The sequence below is a fragment of the Podarcis pityusensis genome (genome assembly GCF_964106645.2).
Source record: "Podarcis pityusensis genome assembly, chromosome: 1".
In the NCBI taxonomy this organism is placed as follows: Eukaryota; Metazoa; Chordata; class Lepidosauria; order Squamata; family Lacertidae; genus Podarcis; species Podarcis pityusensis.
The window spans coordinates 64,720,617-64,737,397 of record NC_138028.1 but is presented as its reverse complement, the minus strand read 5'-3'; the positions used below and the strand labels follow the sequence as shown (position 1 = coordinate 64,737,397).

The window sequence follows — 16,781 nt, the reverse complement described above, 5'->3', positions numbered from 1 at the left end:
GATGCACCTTTCAGAGCTTCAAGCATTACAGTTCAAAAGAACTTCTTCATTTTCTCCTAAACTACTGGTGAAAAGTCACAGAGAGCTCTACAAGCAGCCAACAACTAAAAGAGTGTGGGCTTATGTGAATGGATTTACACCTGAGCAAGGAGCTTATGCCTGGGGGCAAACAATTGCAGAGGTAAAGCAGAGGAAATCTCTCATTCAAAATAGTGCTTCTAAAGACCATTGTATTTAGTGCCCACAAACCCAGGAATGAAAATGTGAGACGTGGATGGAGTTTAAGGTCACGAATTTATTAGAGCCAAAAATCTTCAACCAAATAAGATACAAATATGTTGAGCCATGAAATCTGCACATTGGCTATTTCCCCCCAAAATACGCAGCAGCTTGGACATATTCAGTACTTTCTAATACATCTCCCATTTTGTTTTATTCCACCCCATGCAAATTGTGAGGTCTCAGTCCAGTTCTTGACTCTCAGGCAAAAGAATGCTTGGGTCCTATTCTACTAAGTTGTTGTGCTAGTGGAAGGCCACACAACAATTCCTGCTAGAACAACAGGACCTGCTCTCCTTCCCATGCCAGCCCCCATGCCCTCCCCAAATCTTCTCAGGAGGGTTGGGAGTATCCCCAGAACAGAGACAGAGGGAAGAGAGGGGAGATTGTTCTGGCAAGCATGAATCTTTGTGCTGATGGAATGATCATCTTAGCATGGCGTTGAATTTCATGCTTTGTCAATTGTAACAATAATAATAAAAATAATATTAGGAATAATAATAATAATAATAGGAATTCAAGACCATGTCCAACACATTGTATATGCATAACACTTGCCTTGAAATTAGCCTTACTTGGTATGCACCTCTGTTCTCACTAATGAATTGGAAGCCAGTATTTTCTAACCTGCAAGCTGAACTTGCAAACCAACATGGACCATTGAATACTAATGCAGTTTTTAATGTTTCAGCTACTTGACAGTTGTACAACTCAGCTAAAAATGCCACAACCTGCAAAGACATTGTACACACCTGATGGTGAGCAGCTGCAAGCATGGGATGAAATAGAAAGAGACATGATTGTTTGTGTTTGCACAGGCCATCCCTTTATGAGCAGAAAAGGTACATTTTCCGAAGGATTTTTTTTGTAGATAAGAGATATGTCTTATGTTTCTAAGAGGTGGGTGGGCTGATCAAGAAGTCTGGATGGCAGCCATGGCCAGATGTGATTAGCAAAACTCTCCCTGGCCATGTTTGATATGCACATGACCAGATAGATATAGATATAGATGATATAGATATATAATGAATATGTTTGACTTACGGGTTATTTTGAGTTGAAGCCCTTTTGTACTCCATTCATGACTCTAGAACACTTGCCACTGTCTATTTCCCCTTCACTTAACACAGAAGAAACACGACCAATGATTCAGGTCTGATAACAGTCACTATTATTTTTTTTAGTGATGGGGTATGTGGGTCTTGGGGGAAAAGGGAAATCCTAATCCCATGCCACCCCTATATATACTCAGCACAATATAAGATAATTTTGGTGCCCCACCACAAGTCCTCACCATAGCAAAAAGCAGTGGCAGAGAGGATTGTTCATAAAAGAGTAAGGCCCCATGTGATATATCTGCACCATAATTTTAATACACAATATTTTAATGCAGTCATGCACATAATTATTTCATTTATGAATCGCTTCCTATGAAGCATCTAAAAGTTATTTCACAAAACAATAAAAGTATATATATATATATATATATATATATATATATATATAGTTACATATATAAACATAGTTAAAACAGTTAAAATGATTACATATGTGAAAATAATTTCAATCCAATACAGGTCATGTCCAGGATTAAAACCTCCATTTAGAAAACTTGCTGGAAGAGGAAAGTCTTCAAGAGGCACTAAAAAGATAATAGGTGCCTTACTGATATGTAGCGAAGTATAGGTGCCACTACACAGTAAAGATCTGATTCCAACATCATATGGAAGATGGCATCTGCAGGACGCCCCCTTTCAAAGAGTGCACTGATCAGTTGGGTATATGAGGGGAAAGACTTTTTTAGTATCCCAATCCCAAGCTTTGTAGGGCTTTGTATATCACTAGCAGATATCAAATGTAGCTCAGTGGCTAACTGGCAAAATTAGGGGAGGGGGGAATCCATGCAGATAAGGTGAACATTGACATTTCCAGGAGATTCCATTTGTATCTACATCCACCTCCTAGACTTCATGTCATTCCTAACAGTCCCAGTACAGAAATAATCTACATCCATTGATTAATTCCAAACTAGAATCACCCAACCCTATTTCCATATCCAACTATTCTTATAACTTGTCCATAAACGAATATAAGACTTGAAACGTATGACAGTAACAACTTAAATTATACATTTGCATGTTGTAAGAGATTGGTAGACAAATAATTTTAAAAACTGAATTTTAAAACTGTTGTTTCAGCCATGAAACATGAATTGGAAGTTAGAGCTCTTTATGCCAGAATTCGGAAACAGCACGGTCCAGAATCTACCAACATTATTGTCTTACCATCAGAAAAAGTTACCGGGAAGGTTGTATCATAAAATTTAAATAATAGTACCGCATACTATATAATTGACTGTAAATTATGTTGTATTACTAGTAGTCATTGATAGCCTTATCCTCCATGAATTTATTTTATTCTTTTTTAAAGCCAACTGAGTCAGTGGCCATCATTGCCTCCTGTTAGAGTGAATTCCATGGTTAAGTATGCGCTGTTTGAAAAAGTCATTCCTTCAGTCTGTCCTGAATCTTCCCACTTTCAGCTTAATTGGATTTCTCTTTGTTCTAGTTTCACCAGAAATGGAAAAAAATCTCTCTGTCCACTTTCTCCACACCTCTATCATGTCATGCCTCACTCGTCTTTTCTCTAAGCAAAAAAGCTCCTAATGTTTTGACTTTTACACATAGGGGAGTTGCTTGATCATTTTGCTTGCCCTTTTTCCCTACCTTTTCCAGCTCCACAGTCCCCTTTTTGAGGCGGAGGCAACCAGAATTCTATGCGGTCTTCCAAGTGTGGTCTCGCCATAGCCATAAATGCAACACAGTTATTAACAGATGGTGCAGAAGGCTTTTTTTGCTGAAACTGATTAAGGATTTCCCTTATGTCACTTCTGTTGCGAAGGAGATCTCATTGGGAGTAAATCATAGCTAGGAACTCCATTTCTGGAGCAGTTTTAAATATTTTAAAATAATTGGACAGAAACTGTATCTTCACTCAAAGAAAAAGAATCAAGGGAGAACAAATGTCTGAAGTTAATTGTTGCAGGACTGTCAAAGCCACTAGAGGGGGAGTTTATTTCACTGACTTACTAGGTAAATTTTTAAAGACAAGTGATTATACAAATAGAGAATCTTTGAACAAAATTCTTTGTCCCTGACATTGTTGGTTAATATTTGTTGCCTTTAGCAAAAAGAATTTTACCCATAAGAAGTTCACAGTTAGTTCCATGTGGATAATTGGAAAGGGGAAAAAAGCTTTCTTTACATCATTCCTCACAAACAGCACGTACCGAAAAGGTCTACAATCTACTCTCATAACTGTGTTCATTGTGTAGAAACTTCATCCTGTAAACTAGGATACTTTACGTATAGTAAGCCATATATAAACTGACTAAATAAAATAATAAATAAAAATGATGACTAGCTGCAAAATAACTTGAGCAAGCCAGTCCCTCTTCATTGGAAAATATGTCTAACTTTATTTTTCTATAAGCTGAATAATATATTATTTTCATAAATTAAATATGGGACTAAGGGACAATTCAGCTATTAGAATTTTGCATGGATTATTTGCAATATCCTGTTCATGGAAAAATGTGTGCTATGGTAACACACAAGAATGATGACTGATTCACACAGCCATATTTCTTTTTTAAAAAGTGGTGAGTTGGTGAAACCATACATGTGCCCAATCTTTTGACTGCTCTGATATGTGTTGATATTTACGGCTTGCTAACCTTGGAAACTTTCAGGTGAAACATGATCTTAACACATGTGAGATGTCTATTGAGGTATTTATATCACCACTATATCAGATTTGTGCCATCACCCATCCCTAACAGATCTGTCCAATTCAGAGAGTATTTTGGAGTTCAAAACATTTTCATGGCTCTGTTGTTGTGTTGATCCCCTAAATTAAATTATTCACACAGTGTATTTTCCCATTCACACAGGGACTAAAATCACTCCTGCGTCTTGAAATGTAACCTAGTCACTAAATAGGTCAGTCCTGTCAAGTAAAATTAGTACTTGCTCTTACCAATGCATCTTTTAAAAATATTATCTAAAATAGAGGTCACATGTACCAAGTTGGTATCAGATCTGCTGGCCTCCTTCACATTCCTGTGTCTCTGTACTAGTCCCTACACCCCTGCACGGTAGAAAGTAGACCTCATCCATTGCCACTTCCATTGCATTCAGCGTGCTGGAGCATGTAAGAATGTGAGAGGGGACCCAACACCCTCTCTCCTCCTGCTGCTGCTGCTTTCTTTCCATTCTCTGCAACCCCAGAGACTGTGCCACTCCTCCCTTTTCCGCGTCTCTGAGTCTGTATTACAAGGTACAGCAAGCTGCAGACAGTAAGAGATTAATGAAGAGCATCAGCAAGCGGAATCAAGAAATGTTCTTGATTATTTTAATGGCAGAGGGGGGGTGATTGCAGGCCCTGTAGCTGCACTGAAGAGGAGGCTATTTATTTTGGGTAATCTCTGGATAGGCTGTTGATGGGGGAATAATAATAATAATAATAATAATAATAATAATAATATATTAATACCCTGCCCATCTGGCTAGGTTTATTCTGGTGGAATAAATGGATGTGTGTGAGGGTGAGAGAGAATCAAAGACAAAATGAAAAAAAATAGGAAGGTGGCTTGGGGTTAGCTCTGGGATTGTCCACTTTTGATTTTGGCTTCAAGCACTGGTAGTATGTGTCCCAAACTACTTTTCCTCAATGGAACATGGCTCTCAATTTTAAAAAAAGCCTCAACTTTAAAAAGGTTGCCCCTGTCCCAGAAGACTGCAAAACCAGGAAGACACTTGAGTTACTGGAGATCCGTCATATGAAGCTGGTTAGCTTGGTGGATCAGAAGTTGCTGTACTTTGTCTCTCTGTATGTGGAAGCTCTGTATTAAGTCATGCTGTGAATGCATTCAAGCATTCAAAACATGCAGGGCAGAAGAAGTGCAAGTAAGGCTAAGCACACTGGAGAATTTAATGTCTTATGTTCCCTTGAAAAAGCTCATCGCGCAAAAATGACCCTGGGAGGAAATATTTTAAATAAAAAATTACTGCAGAATATGTAGCAGAATAGTTTTAGACAGTATGACTGAAGTCTTGGCAACATCATGATTCCTGTGAATTTCTTTTTTTTAAAAAATGCAACAATATTAATAGTGACTTTTAAAAATATATGCAGGTCAACACAAATGGCAGTCTTCTGGCTCTTACATGCAGAACTGATCAGCATTCCAACGACTAGGTAAGTAGTCATTGACGTTTAAAAAAATCTAGTTATTTTAGCCGGTGCCAACTCAGACTCATGAGGCATTCCATCCCTTTCAATAAATGTCGCTAAATCACAAGTAAATGTTCTTAGAATGTTTTAACTTGCTATTCAATTGATATCACTTGTATTACCCCATAGGTTTGGACCTCTGTATTTCCTAAACAGCACCAGTTTTAAAATCATTCCTTATTTTGCCATTTCTGTAGTCACTTCCAATGCAGCCAGTTTGAATTGCATTGGTAGGAAGTGATGTTGCTGCTCCCCAGTTAAGAATGTATCTTCCTTTAGAGAAGTGACCATTCCTAACCCCACACATTTTCCAGGAGAGCTGTATTGGGGTGGGGTCGTAACAAACATTTAACATATCTTGGCACAATCTGGCATAGAGTCAAGCATGTTTAAAACCATGGTCTATAATGCACTTAATTCTGCTAGTTCGTGACCAGTGGTGTGTGTGTGTGTGTGTGTGTTATTACACAAGGGTTCAGTCTTTCACAGAATGCATGGAACTTGCATTGCAGCAATGCTACTAGGAATACCACCCACCACCATTTAAAAAAAAATATGGGCAAAAAAATATGGGGGGGGGACACGCTATAAATAATTCAGAAATTAAATTAAAAGGAAAAATTTTCCATGTAAAAATCGCATAGATAAGTTGTTTGCACTCTGGTGCCATCTTTATAGTTTATAACGCATTCAAAGCATTGTTTTTTGACTAATGTAGCTGAGTCCTTGGTTTAGCTCTGTGGATCTTTGCTGCTAATGCATTTTAGTGTTGCTAAAATGTATTAGGTTGGTATCCAGATTAGTTAACAAATGTTAATGGTTTCAGATGCATCATGTATTTTTCTGTCCCCTCAGTGACCTTTGGAGAGTGACAGCCAGAGACTAATCCATGCCAGGCAGACCACAGCTTAAGCAGACAATTCTGTTTAATGAATGCCAGGGACTGCAGTAGATAAACAATAGCTCCTTTCCTCTTAAAATAAAAAAAATCCTTCCAGTAGCACCTTTAAGACCAACTAAGTTAGTTCTTGGTATGAGCTTTCGTGTGCAAGCACACTTCTTCAGATACCAAGTGTGCTTGCACACGAAAGCTCATACCAAGAACTAACTTAGTTGGTCTTAAAGGTGCTACTGGAAGGATTTTTTTTATTTTGACTATGGCAGACCAACACGGCTACCTATCTGTAACTAATCCTTTCCTCTTAGTCTTTATTCAGGATCACATTTTACAGTTGACTCTGGGATCTGTCCCATGATGATAAATTCCAGAGCCTAGAAGCCTACACTCGAGTCTGGTCAGGATAGCATGGTTGCCCCCTACACAGGTGCCCTCTGTTCAGTTCTGCACCTAGATGGACCCACCACAGAACTACTTTCTCCCTCCACTATCCTCATCTTCTGCCCATGCATTCTATTTTTATCAAGAATTCAGGAACCAACCCTACTTGAGTGTAGTAAAGTGGGTGGTAATCTATGTATTCGCACCAAGTTCTCTGACCATCAGTCCAAAAAATATACTATAGTAGTTGAACAATCTCCACCTATTTCTGACTCACAATTTTGCGTACGTCTGTAAATGCACTGAGCTTTCACTAACTGGTAATATCTCCCTTAGTTAAGCAGTGAAACCAATAACATTCGCATCCATAAAGTCCTAGCTTCACTCCTGCTTTTACAGCACCGCCTCAAAGGAACTGTAAGCACCTCATATAACCATTCAGTGGAATGTGTGCTGGGGAGTTGTGGGTTGGGGAAGTTCAGCTTGCAAGCTGTTCCAGGCCATATACTTGGAACGTAACCTGACCACAATTAAGTGTCGCTCCAATTTTACAGTTTGTGTGTAAAAAGAGCTATCCACTTTTATTCTTTTGTAAAGTTTTATTTCTTGTAGCTACGGACAATGTTCAATGTCAAAAAGGAGGAACCTGAAATATTAAAGGCAGACAGTGAGTTCCAGAATTAAGCTTTTTGCTGGTTAGCAAATTGCTTTGAGAAATACGGAGCTATATTTTCTTTTAATGTTGTTGACCATAGACTCTCTTACATCTATGGATTTTCCCAGAATAAAGGCGGAATCTCTCCCAAGCAGTCTATCTCAACTGTGTTTTACATCCCTTTTGCTCTGCTGGAACAGCCAACAGCATTTAACATGACACCTGCTTTTTTTTAAGGGAACATCATAACACTTCCTGGTATTTTGCACCATATCATTAAAGATCACTAAACTTTTTCTTTGCTGTTCCTGTCTCTTTTTAATGTCTGCCTTTTCTTGCTAACAGTAAAGACCAATATTAATGGAAAACCCATTAAAAAAACTATTATCCAATGAAGAAAAAGTGAATGCACTCAAGTGTAAATGGAAGACTTATCGATCAATTTCCAGCTAAACCTGGCTTGCCTGACACTTTGCAACAGTGGAATGTGTTTTTATTGCATGGCCAGGTAGTTCAGATTTCCGGTCATTTTTAGTAAAGACCCTTTTTATAACGTGGATAAAATTTTATCACAGAGCTATGAAAAGAAAATTAGGCTTCATAACTCACATAGGACCTTGAAGAAACTGCTTCTATAAATTTTTTAAACATTATCAAACTTAATGCACCTGTTCTGACAAATTAGTGTTTATCTTCCCCCTCCCGTAATTAACTAACGGATTTCCTTTTCCCCCCTCTCCTTTTTCCCATAAAAGAAGAAATTCTTTGGCTATCGGTGAATATTACCAGAAAAATGAAACCTTATCTGCAGATTTTAATTAATCGAAGATATAAGTTGAATAGATTTTTTTGTGGTCGTTTCAACAACATGCCCACACTGGCTTATGTAAAATGTACAACGACAATATTTCATTGAGTTGACTTTTCTCTGACCTCTGCACAATATACTGGTTTTGGGAAATCAGTTAGTATGTGCAGCAGTTTTGAATGTGCTGGAAATGCTGAGCAAAAAGGAGACGTGTATCTTATTCCACATGAAATCACCCGAATGTGATGTTGTGTTCTCAGTGGTTTCCAAGCTACATGTATTAGTGTCACCTCTCAAAATAAATCAGCAATTTGAAGGTTATGGCTATTTAAAATAACTTTTAGTGCCTCTTAAGTACTTATGTAATTATAAGTTATCATTTAAATTACAAACTATTGTTATGTATTTTGGAGATCTATATTTCTGTCTGAATCTTTTGAAACAATTTATAATATTCCAATTACAGTTTGTCATAAAAAACCTATAAAACATTAAAGTTATTTTTAGAGCTATCTCTGGATTCAGTGTCCTTCATAATAAAAAGTTTTGACCGAAACTACATGCATTCAATGATCCATATGATTATAGGGAACAAAAAGGACCCCATTAAATGCAATAGACAGCAGCAATCTGTGCAAGCAAAGGATTTGGCTCTGCCTTTGAAATTAATGGAGGAATTCATTTTAGGCAGCTGTGCAACTGAATTTCTGTTCCTGGAATAGAAAAAAAGCAGCCCAATATAATCTTACAAAAATATGTGTTTGTTAGAACACATACTTTGAATACAGAAGGTCCCATGTTCCATTCTTTGGAATCTAAGTTAAAAGGGATCAGACAGCAGGAGATGGGAGCCAAAAACTCAGCTTGATGGACCGAGAATTTGACCTGCTCTGAGTCAGCTCTTACATTCTTAAATGAGGGCTCGTAGCAAAACTATATGGCTAGAGTTATATGGTGACAAAGAATGCTTTTTATATCAATCTTCTCATATTTTCATGAATTTGAGAAGGCTTCCATCTGACCACATTCTCTTTTTGAAGCATGCTGCGTCAATAATACAATGCCTCTGCTTGGTTGGAAGGTTTTGAAGGCTTTCTGGTTGAGGGAGGGGGATGAAGAGAGATATTAATACAGTGGTACCTCGAGTTAAGAACTTAATTCGTTCTGGAGGTCCATTCTTAACCTGAAACTGTTCTTAACCTGAAGCACCACTTTAGCTAATGGGGGCTCCTGCTGCCGCCACACCGCCGGAGCCCGATTTCTGTTCTCATCCTGAAGCAAAGTTCTTAACCCAAGGTACTATTTCTGGGTTAGCGGAGTCTGTAACCTGAAGCGTCTGTAACCCAAGGTACCACTGTAGTTTTGTCCTGAATACAAAAGTGCTTTGGCTAGAGGGGCAAGTTCTCCTGTTTGTGCTATCAAGTGTGATTTAAGTAGAAATAAATCAATAAACTAGAGATGCCATGTTTTCATTAAAATGGCATTTGATCTCATTAGTTTAGATTATGATGAAAGTGCAGGGGATGTATTAGCCCAGTCACTCAAGTGGGAAGAAATTTGTTTTCATTCCTGGCATTCTGCAACTGGTAATGTCTAGAAATAAATTTCTAAAGTGGAGCATTTCTACTTTGCAGAGCCAGGATCAAAAGACGGAGGCGCTACAGTTCAGTGACAGACCATATGTTTACATGTGGAAAGTCCCAGGTTCATAGGAAGATAGGAAGCTGGCTTATATTGAGTCAGATCTACTCGATCTCAGCGTTGTCTATGCCAGGGGTAGCGACTCTTCCAAAGAGCCCTGCTTTGGCCTGCAAGATCATGTTTCACAAACCACACCTGCCATCAACTGATATCATTGGATGATGTCATCTGATGAGCGGGGTTCAATCCTGCCAAGTGCTGCTTCGCCAGTTTGTTCCCTGGCTTCAGGATTGCACTCTGCAGTCACCAGCTTCAAAGTGGGATCCAAAATGAATCTTGTGGTTGTGTGTGCAAACCCTTAATAAAAATGTTAAATAAAATTTGTGAGCGTCTAAACCTAACAGCTGAACGTTGCTGAAGTTGCTGGTCTCTCACATATTTTTTGTAACCTTGGGCTTTTCTGTCTTGCAACTTCGCATCTGGAAATGCTGAATCCAACTTAAAATATTATTAAGTTGTTTCAAATGCAACTCTCACCACTAGGTGGTGCCTTATCTCACCTAAATCCCGATGTCTATGTAAATACTAATAATATTATAAAGGTATTTTTCGCCACATAAACACACACCCATTTTTTCAAAGATACTAAATGAAATGAAGGAATCCAGAATTGGGAGGGGAAAAATCCTTTCCAGGAAAATAAGGATTTGCTCTAAGTCTTACTGCAGTATGCATGGATATAGGATTGCCATTTATAAGCCCTTTCTCTTTTCCAGCATTTATCTTTTAAAAATAAATAAATCCAAATTTGAAACCTTGCTATAATGTCAGAAGTTTGCAGATGGGGGGAAAATTCAGAAAGAAAGAAAATATGGTACACCTTTCCAAATCCCAGGTCTCCCACTCTCAATAAATTGAAGACAATATCAAACCATATGTGGCAGTTCTTATATACCATCAGTTGTCAACTTCCTTCCGTAGCATAATACGTTGTTCTGTTATCATCAGATTTTAAAGACAATAAGGGTGCAATCCTGAATTGCCCCCCATGAGCTTGGCGTGGATTTATGGAGCGGTAGGACCACCACCACAGCCCTGAAGAAGAGAAGAAGAAAAAGAGTTTGGATTTGATATCCCGCCTTTCACTCCCTTTAAGGAGTCTCAAAGTGGCTAACATTCTCCTTTCCCTTCCTCCCCCACAACAAACACTCTGTGAGGTGAGTGGGGCTGAGAGACTTCAGAGAAGTGTGACTGGCCCAAGGTCACCCAGCAGCTGCATGTGGAGGAGCGGAGACGCGAACCCGGTTCCCCAGATTACGAGTCCACCGCTCTTAACCACTACACCACACTGGCTCTCTGCCACATAGCAGCTTGGAGAGATGTTGTGGGGCATGCAGACATGGGCACAGCCAGGATTTTTGTTGGGAGGGGGGCAAGACTTTTGTTAGAGGGCAGAATCTCAGTTAGCTATGTATTTTTATTGGTTTTTATTTATTTAGGGGGGCAGCTGCCCCCTCTGGCTATGCCCATAGATGCTGATTTCTGCGCCAGCCAAGACATCCTGGGCCAGCTCAGCCCTCAGGTGCCCTCAGTACTATCATTTAGGTACCATGCAATAAGATTTCAGGATTTTAAATAACTTTTAAAGCATTTTTAACTTGGAATAGTCTTTATTTTTTGATTACTGCTGTTTTAGTTTGTTATATTAGTGTTTAAGCCACCGCAGGAACTTCAATTTATGTTGACAATACAAGATAAAAAAGGATGTAAGTATTTGAATCATTGACAAGATAATTATGGCATAAAGAGATGTGATTGAAGGTCCACACAGTTCAAATCTTGGACAAAAATGAGTGAAACTTTTTAGGAAACATTAAAGTGAATGGTTTACACTCAGCCATACATTCAATAGGTCTCTCTAGTTCTTTATCTATCTACCTTCAAAGTCAGTTGAAACATAGTGCCTGGAATCCAGCAACAGGCACACTAGTTTCTTTCAAATACATTTGTTTATCATGAACTCTTACAGAGAGGATAAAGTTACCAGTTGTTGTCACACAAACATGGGGGGGGGCATTGATTAAGCTATTACGATAAGTGTCAATATTTTGACACTTTGGGCTGAGTTTTTAGCAACAGAACATTTACAATTAGTGTGGCTGATAAGAGGGATTTGGCTAGAATAAAGTTCACAAAAAGCCTGGGCATAGACAAGAAGGGGAGCGGAGCATGAAGTAGCCAAAGAGAAAGGGAAGAAAGGAAGGGCATTGACAGGAGCAAGCCAGGAGTAAATCACACCAAGCAAGTTGGAGTTAACTCTTCATTAGCAAAAACATGATCTGCACAGGCAGGTCTTGCTTCCATGAAGCACTTGCTGAGACTGAAGGTCCCCGCCTCCCCACAGCTGCCTAAGTCCTCTCCTCACCAGGGTTTCGCCTAAGCAATCTGAGACTGTTTCTGTTTGAAGCTAACTTCTCCTCTGCGCTCTTCATGCCTCTCCTGGTTCTGTGAGACCAGTGGGGAGGGGAGTTTGTTGCAGCAGGAGGGGGATACACCCGTGACTCTTCACCAGCTGGACTCATCTCTGCCTCTTGGCCTCCCTCCTCTCCTGCTTCAGCTTCTGCCTGTGGTTCTGGACTTCTCTCTGCTACAGGCTCCCCCCACTCACTGAACCCTGTTACCTCCTCCCAGTCTGCTCCCTTTTCTCCCTGCAATCACTCATCATTGTCCCACCACCAGTCCCCAGCTTCTGAGCCTTCTTCCCATGGGGGTTCCCCAGCTGGTTCCTGCCACCTTTCCTCTACCTCCAGTCTGTGACAGGCCCACAGGAAAGTGTGGGGGGAAAGGGCCCATGGGAAAGGTGTCTGCATTCTTTTATATTTCTTTTACATGCAGGAATGTAGCGATGATATAAAAAGGAAGTTATTTATGAAAATAAATGCCCCTGATCATACTATCATAAATCCACGTAAGTAATGATTTCAGTGTATTCTACTGATATGTGCCAGACAAAGGGCATGGCCCATATATTCTTGGTGAGGTTGCTACAGTTCAAATCTACACTGGGGTGCACATTGCAAAGACGGTGAAAGCTGACACAAACCTGTAAATGTTACTTATTAATGGCCTCTGTTAATAGCGGGGGGGCGGGGAGCCTGTGTTAAATTGTTCAAATGGCTGCTGTGTTTTAAAGCTGAAATAAATTTAATTCCAGTTGCTTCACGTAAGTGAAATAGGTCACTACCTTTACTTCAGAAAGCTTTTCCCCGCCTTTCCCTTCATAGCAATTTGCAAAGTCTTGAGGAACTAAAAAGTCTACCCCTTTCCATTTGGGATTTTAATTATTTTTAAGTCAATGTGGAGATAAACTGAAATGTGTTTATGTGTTGCTGAGCTTCAGCAAGACGGCTTTGATTTGAAACCAAGGTGCAGCTCTTGCACAGAGTCACCACATTTGAAATGACATTTATTTTCTCCACGATGCTGTATGACCCACTTATATCTGTCCCACACTCCTGCCGAGAGATTTAATATTGAATGGAGGTGGGGATAAACACTGCCTCCATCCAACAATTCCCCTCCTCTTTCTCTCTGAAGATTCTGTCCTTGTCAAATGTAACACAGCTGCTCTACCTGGGTGAGGCTAGATTTGTCTGAAACAAGGAAATGAATTTCATCCACTGGCATGGGGAAGTTCTCAATAACAGCCAAATAAGGTTTTACTTAGTGACCTCCTATGCTTTTGCCCAGTAAAAACCAGCTGTTTTCCCCACACCCCTAAATGGTCCATTTGACACTCAAAGGGCTAGCGGCTGATTTGGAAAAGATCAGAGATGGATTAACAATGCCGCCTTTTTGTTTTGTTCTGGCAAGGAACGAGCAGCCTTTTCAACATTCGTGGCTTGGAGCTCTTCCATTGCCACTAACAGCTGAGGTGTTTACAGTTCATGGTTTCTAGGGTGACTGTATGTTTACCAATCTCTGAGCAGGCCATGCAGGCTGACTCTTGAGAACACATTCGCTACAAAGTGTGGATAACAGGATACCGCCATCAGCCAGATCTCCAGTCCAGAAGCAGATATCATCAGACCAAGTGTTGTAGCTACATATGGAAACACTGGAGGCTTATCATTAAGGGTGGCTGGGGTAGCGTCCTCCCGTCTGCAGGAGCTCCCCCAAAACCAGAGCCCCTTTCACCTGAAGACTCTTGCTTCTTTGCCCCAGTGGCAACTTTAGTATCCTGTTGTTTCGGCTACTACAGACACTGCTATGTGTCTCATCCATTGACTGAACTTCCTGTGGTTCATGTGTGACTTCCTTCCTGGTCCCTTGCATCCAGCCATCACTCCATCTGTGGAATTTTGGAGGCTATGGTTTAGTAACCAGTAGCACTCACAGTGCTTTATTTCATTGTTGGATTGAAGAGTTTTAAACACCTTGAAAACTTGCTGTAAGTCTATGTATGGCTCTAGATGGACCTGTGGTCCAACTCTGCATAAGGCAGATTCCTGTTCTTTTAAAACAATACAGTAACAAGTATTTCTTTTTTGATGTTTGATTTCTTTGAAAAATAATGTAAGAAAACAAAATTCAAGCATCATACAAACAAGAAATGTCACATTATGGCGGATACAATACAACAACGAACAATCTTCACCAAATTTCCAATTTATTTTCTCATATATTTATTACTGTCATCATCATTTTTGGGGGGCTTTTGTGCTGTTTCGATGTTGCCGGCCTGTTTAGCAAAAACTGCTTGCCTTGTTATCTTCATGTTATTTGGAGTTATTTTCTGCAAATTCCACTGCACTGTGAGTACAGTACAGGTGGATGTTAAAGAATCACCTTCCTCCCAAATGGCAAATGCAAAATGTGACAACTTTGCAAAATGGCGTAGGCATGTCTCCTGCTGCGCAGGAGCTAAAGCCAAGGCACTTATTAAGACACAATATGTCTGCTATGAAATAAGTCTCTTTGTGTTTAGCATTTAACTTGCTCTCAGGTGAGTGAATACAGGATCAAAGCCTAGGCTTTGGTTTAGGGTTGGCATGGGGGAGAGCAGGGTTCTTGTGACTTTAAAAGCTATATGGCAAGCAGAATTTCAACAGGTTAAGCTTTTCTAGTATGGAAATACAATTATAGGGAAAGCTTCACCTGTGGCCTGTAATAAAGTGATGGTGGGAGATAAGGGGAATACATCGAACTGTGAGCATATGCTGCCGTCTTTCAATACCTTGCTAAACATGATTGAGTTGGCTTGGAGACAGATAATCTATTATGCATATAAATGCCAACATTATTAAATCAAAGGGAGTTATTTCTGTAGAAGGGGTGACAGTAAGCAGGGGACTGTGCAGAGGAGCAGCTCTGCTCTTCATTTGCACTATTGTTTCATACATCAGTGCTGGGAATTTTCCAGCCCACCTAGTACATTATGGAAAGCATGACAGCAGTTTATTGAGCATTGATCCTGACTTTTTTGAAGGGAGAATAGACAACATTGGCTATTTAATGAGCACTCTTTCTGATTTGTTTGCAGGGAGGATTTTGGTGATGTTGCATCAAAGCAAGATGTTACATCCCACACTTTGCAGTGCATTTTCCCTTTCCTTCTTGCAAAAAGTCTGATATTTGGGAGAACTGGGATTGTGGTGCAAGACCTCCCAATCAGCTATAAATGTGGAGCCTGAACTTCTCAGTATGTGATTGCATCACACCTGAAAATAGTGACAGTCTAGCAGCGTCCAGAGAAGATTTGCCAGGAAAGAAATGATCTGAATTTTTGCAGGAAGCAGAAACAACAAGAAAAAGGCTTCAGTCTTCATCTTATTAGGAAAACACAAAGTGACTTAGGTGGATGAAGCCAGCACTTCGGTTCTAGGGAAAGGATGCAAAACAATTCAGAGCACTGCTAAATTCTCATACAGTAGGAAAGTGATAGGTATATATGGAAATGATCCATCAAAGCTCAGCACTTTTAAATCCCATTGGCTTTACCCGTGGAATTCAGTATGTCCCTAAAACTGTCCCTTCTGAATTAATGGGACTTAAAATGTTGAACTGAATTGTGCTTTGTGTTTGGACAAAGTGGTAGCCTAAAGTACAGTGTTTCCCTTATGGAATTCTTTTTTGCTGGGATAATAACTTTACATAGATTAGATAGGTTCAGTAGATGCTGTATTCTGTTCACATTCTGTCCGTCATATGAATACGTGTTCCCTATTCCTACCTCACTCAAAGTAATGAGGCTTCAGCTTTTAAACCTGGAGCTCAGTGGCTTTAAATTGTGTTTGTGGCGGCCTTAAATTTCCGTAACCGCGGTGTGGCTTTTAGAATTACAGGAACTGTAGTTGTTAAAGAAGAAGAAGAAGAAGAAGAAGATTTAAGAGAAATATTATTGATGTACTTTGGTCTCTCAAGAAAAATGTTGTGGGTGACCTTACACGTGAGCTGTATCTTTGTACTTCAGCATGCAATTTATAGAGATGGAGATGTGTTCTGCCTACGTAAACTACGGCAAAAGATTAGGCGGTGCCTCCATCTTTCTGATCTTGCCCACCAAAATACAAATGTCTTTGAAAGTGAAGTGAATTCTGTCGAAATACAAATGTGTCTTCCTTCAGCCTTATCTTGACTGGTGGCATTTTATTCAATTGTTGAAATTTAGATGTTTCCACAGAAGTAATTATAATGGGAAAACTAAACTGCTAGTGTTATGGGCAAAACAGGATTGTCAAACTATGACATCTTTGGCATTTTATTTCTTATCCTCTATTGTGAAAGAACCAGTACAAAGCATCATATCTTTCTCTTGTCAGGAC

General features: G+C 39.6%; 1 protein-coding gene across 8 annotated transcripts in view; it reads left to right on the top strand.

Moving 5' to 3' along the window:
• DCDC1 (doublecortin domain containing 1) overlaps positions 1–15,888 on the top strand; it is a 266,837-nt gene extending 250,949 nt beyond the window's left edge. For 3 of the 8 annotated variants that reach the window (XM_080982415.1, XM_080982408.1, XM_080982414.1), the window contains exons 36-40: positions 2–181; positions 971–1,121; positions 2,478–2,587; positions 5,476–5,538; positions 8,264–8,792. In XM_080982415.1, coding sequence (XP_080838541.1) covers positions 2–181; positions 971–1,121; positions 2,478–2,587; positions 5,476–5,538 — 504 coding nt within the window. In that variant the 3' untranslated portion in view covers positions 8,264–8,792. Of the gene's footprint in view, position 1; positions 182–970; positions 1,122–2,477; positions 2,588–5,475; positions 5,539–6,429; positions 6,546–7,853; positions 8,793–9,950; positions 10,012–15,499 lie in introns of those variants that run through there. The other 5 variants (XM_080982413.1, XM_080982412.1, XM_080982411.1 and 2 more) reach the window with 5 other exon arrangements.
• Positions 15,889–16,781: the final 893 nt, after the last annotated feature.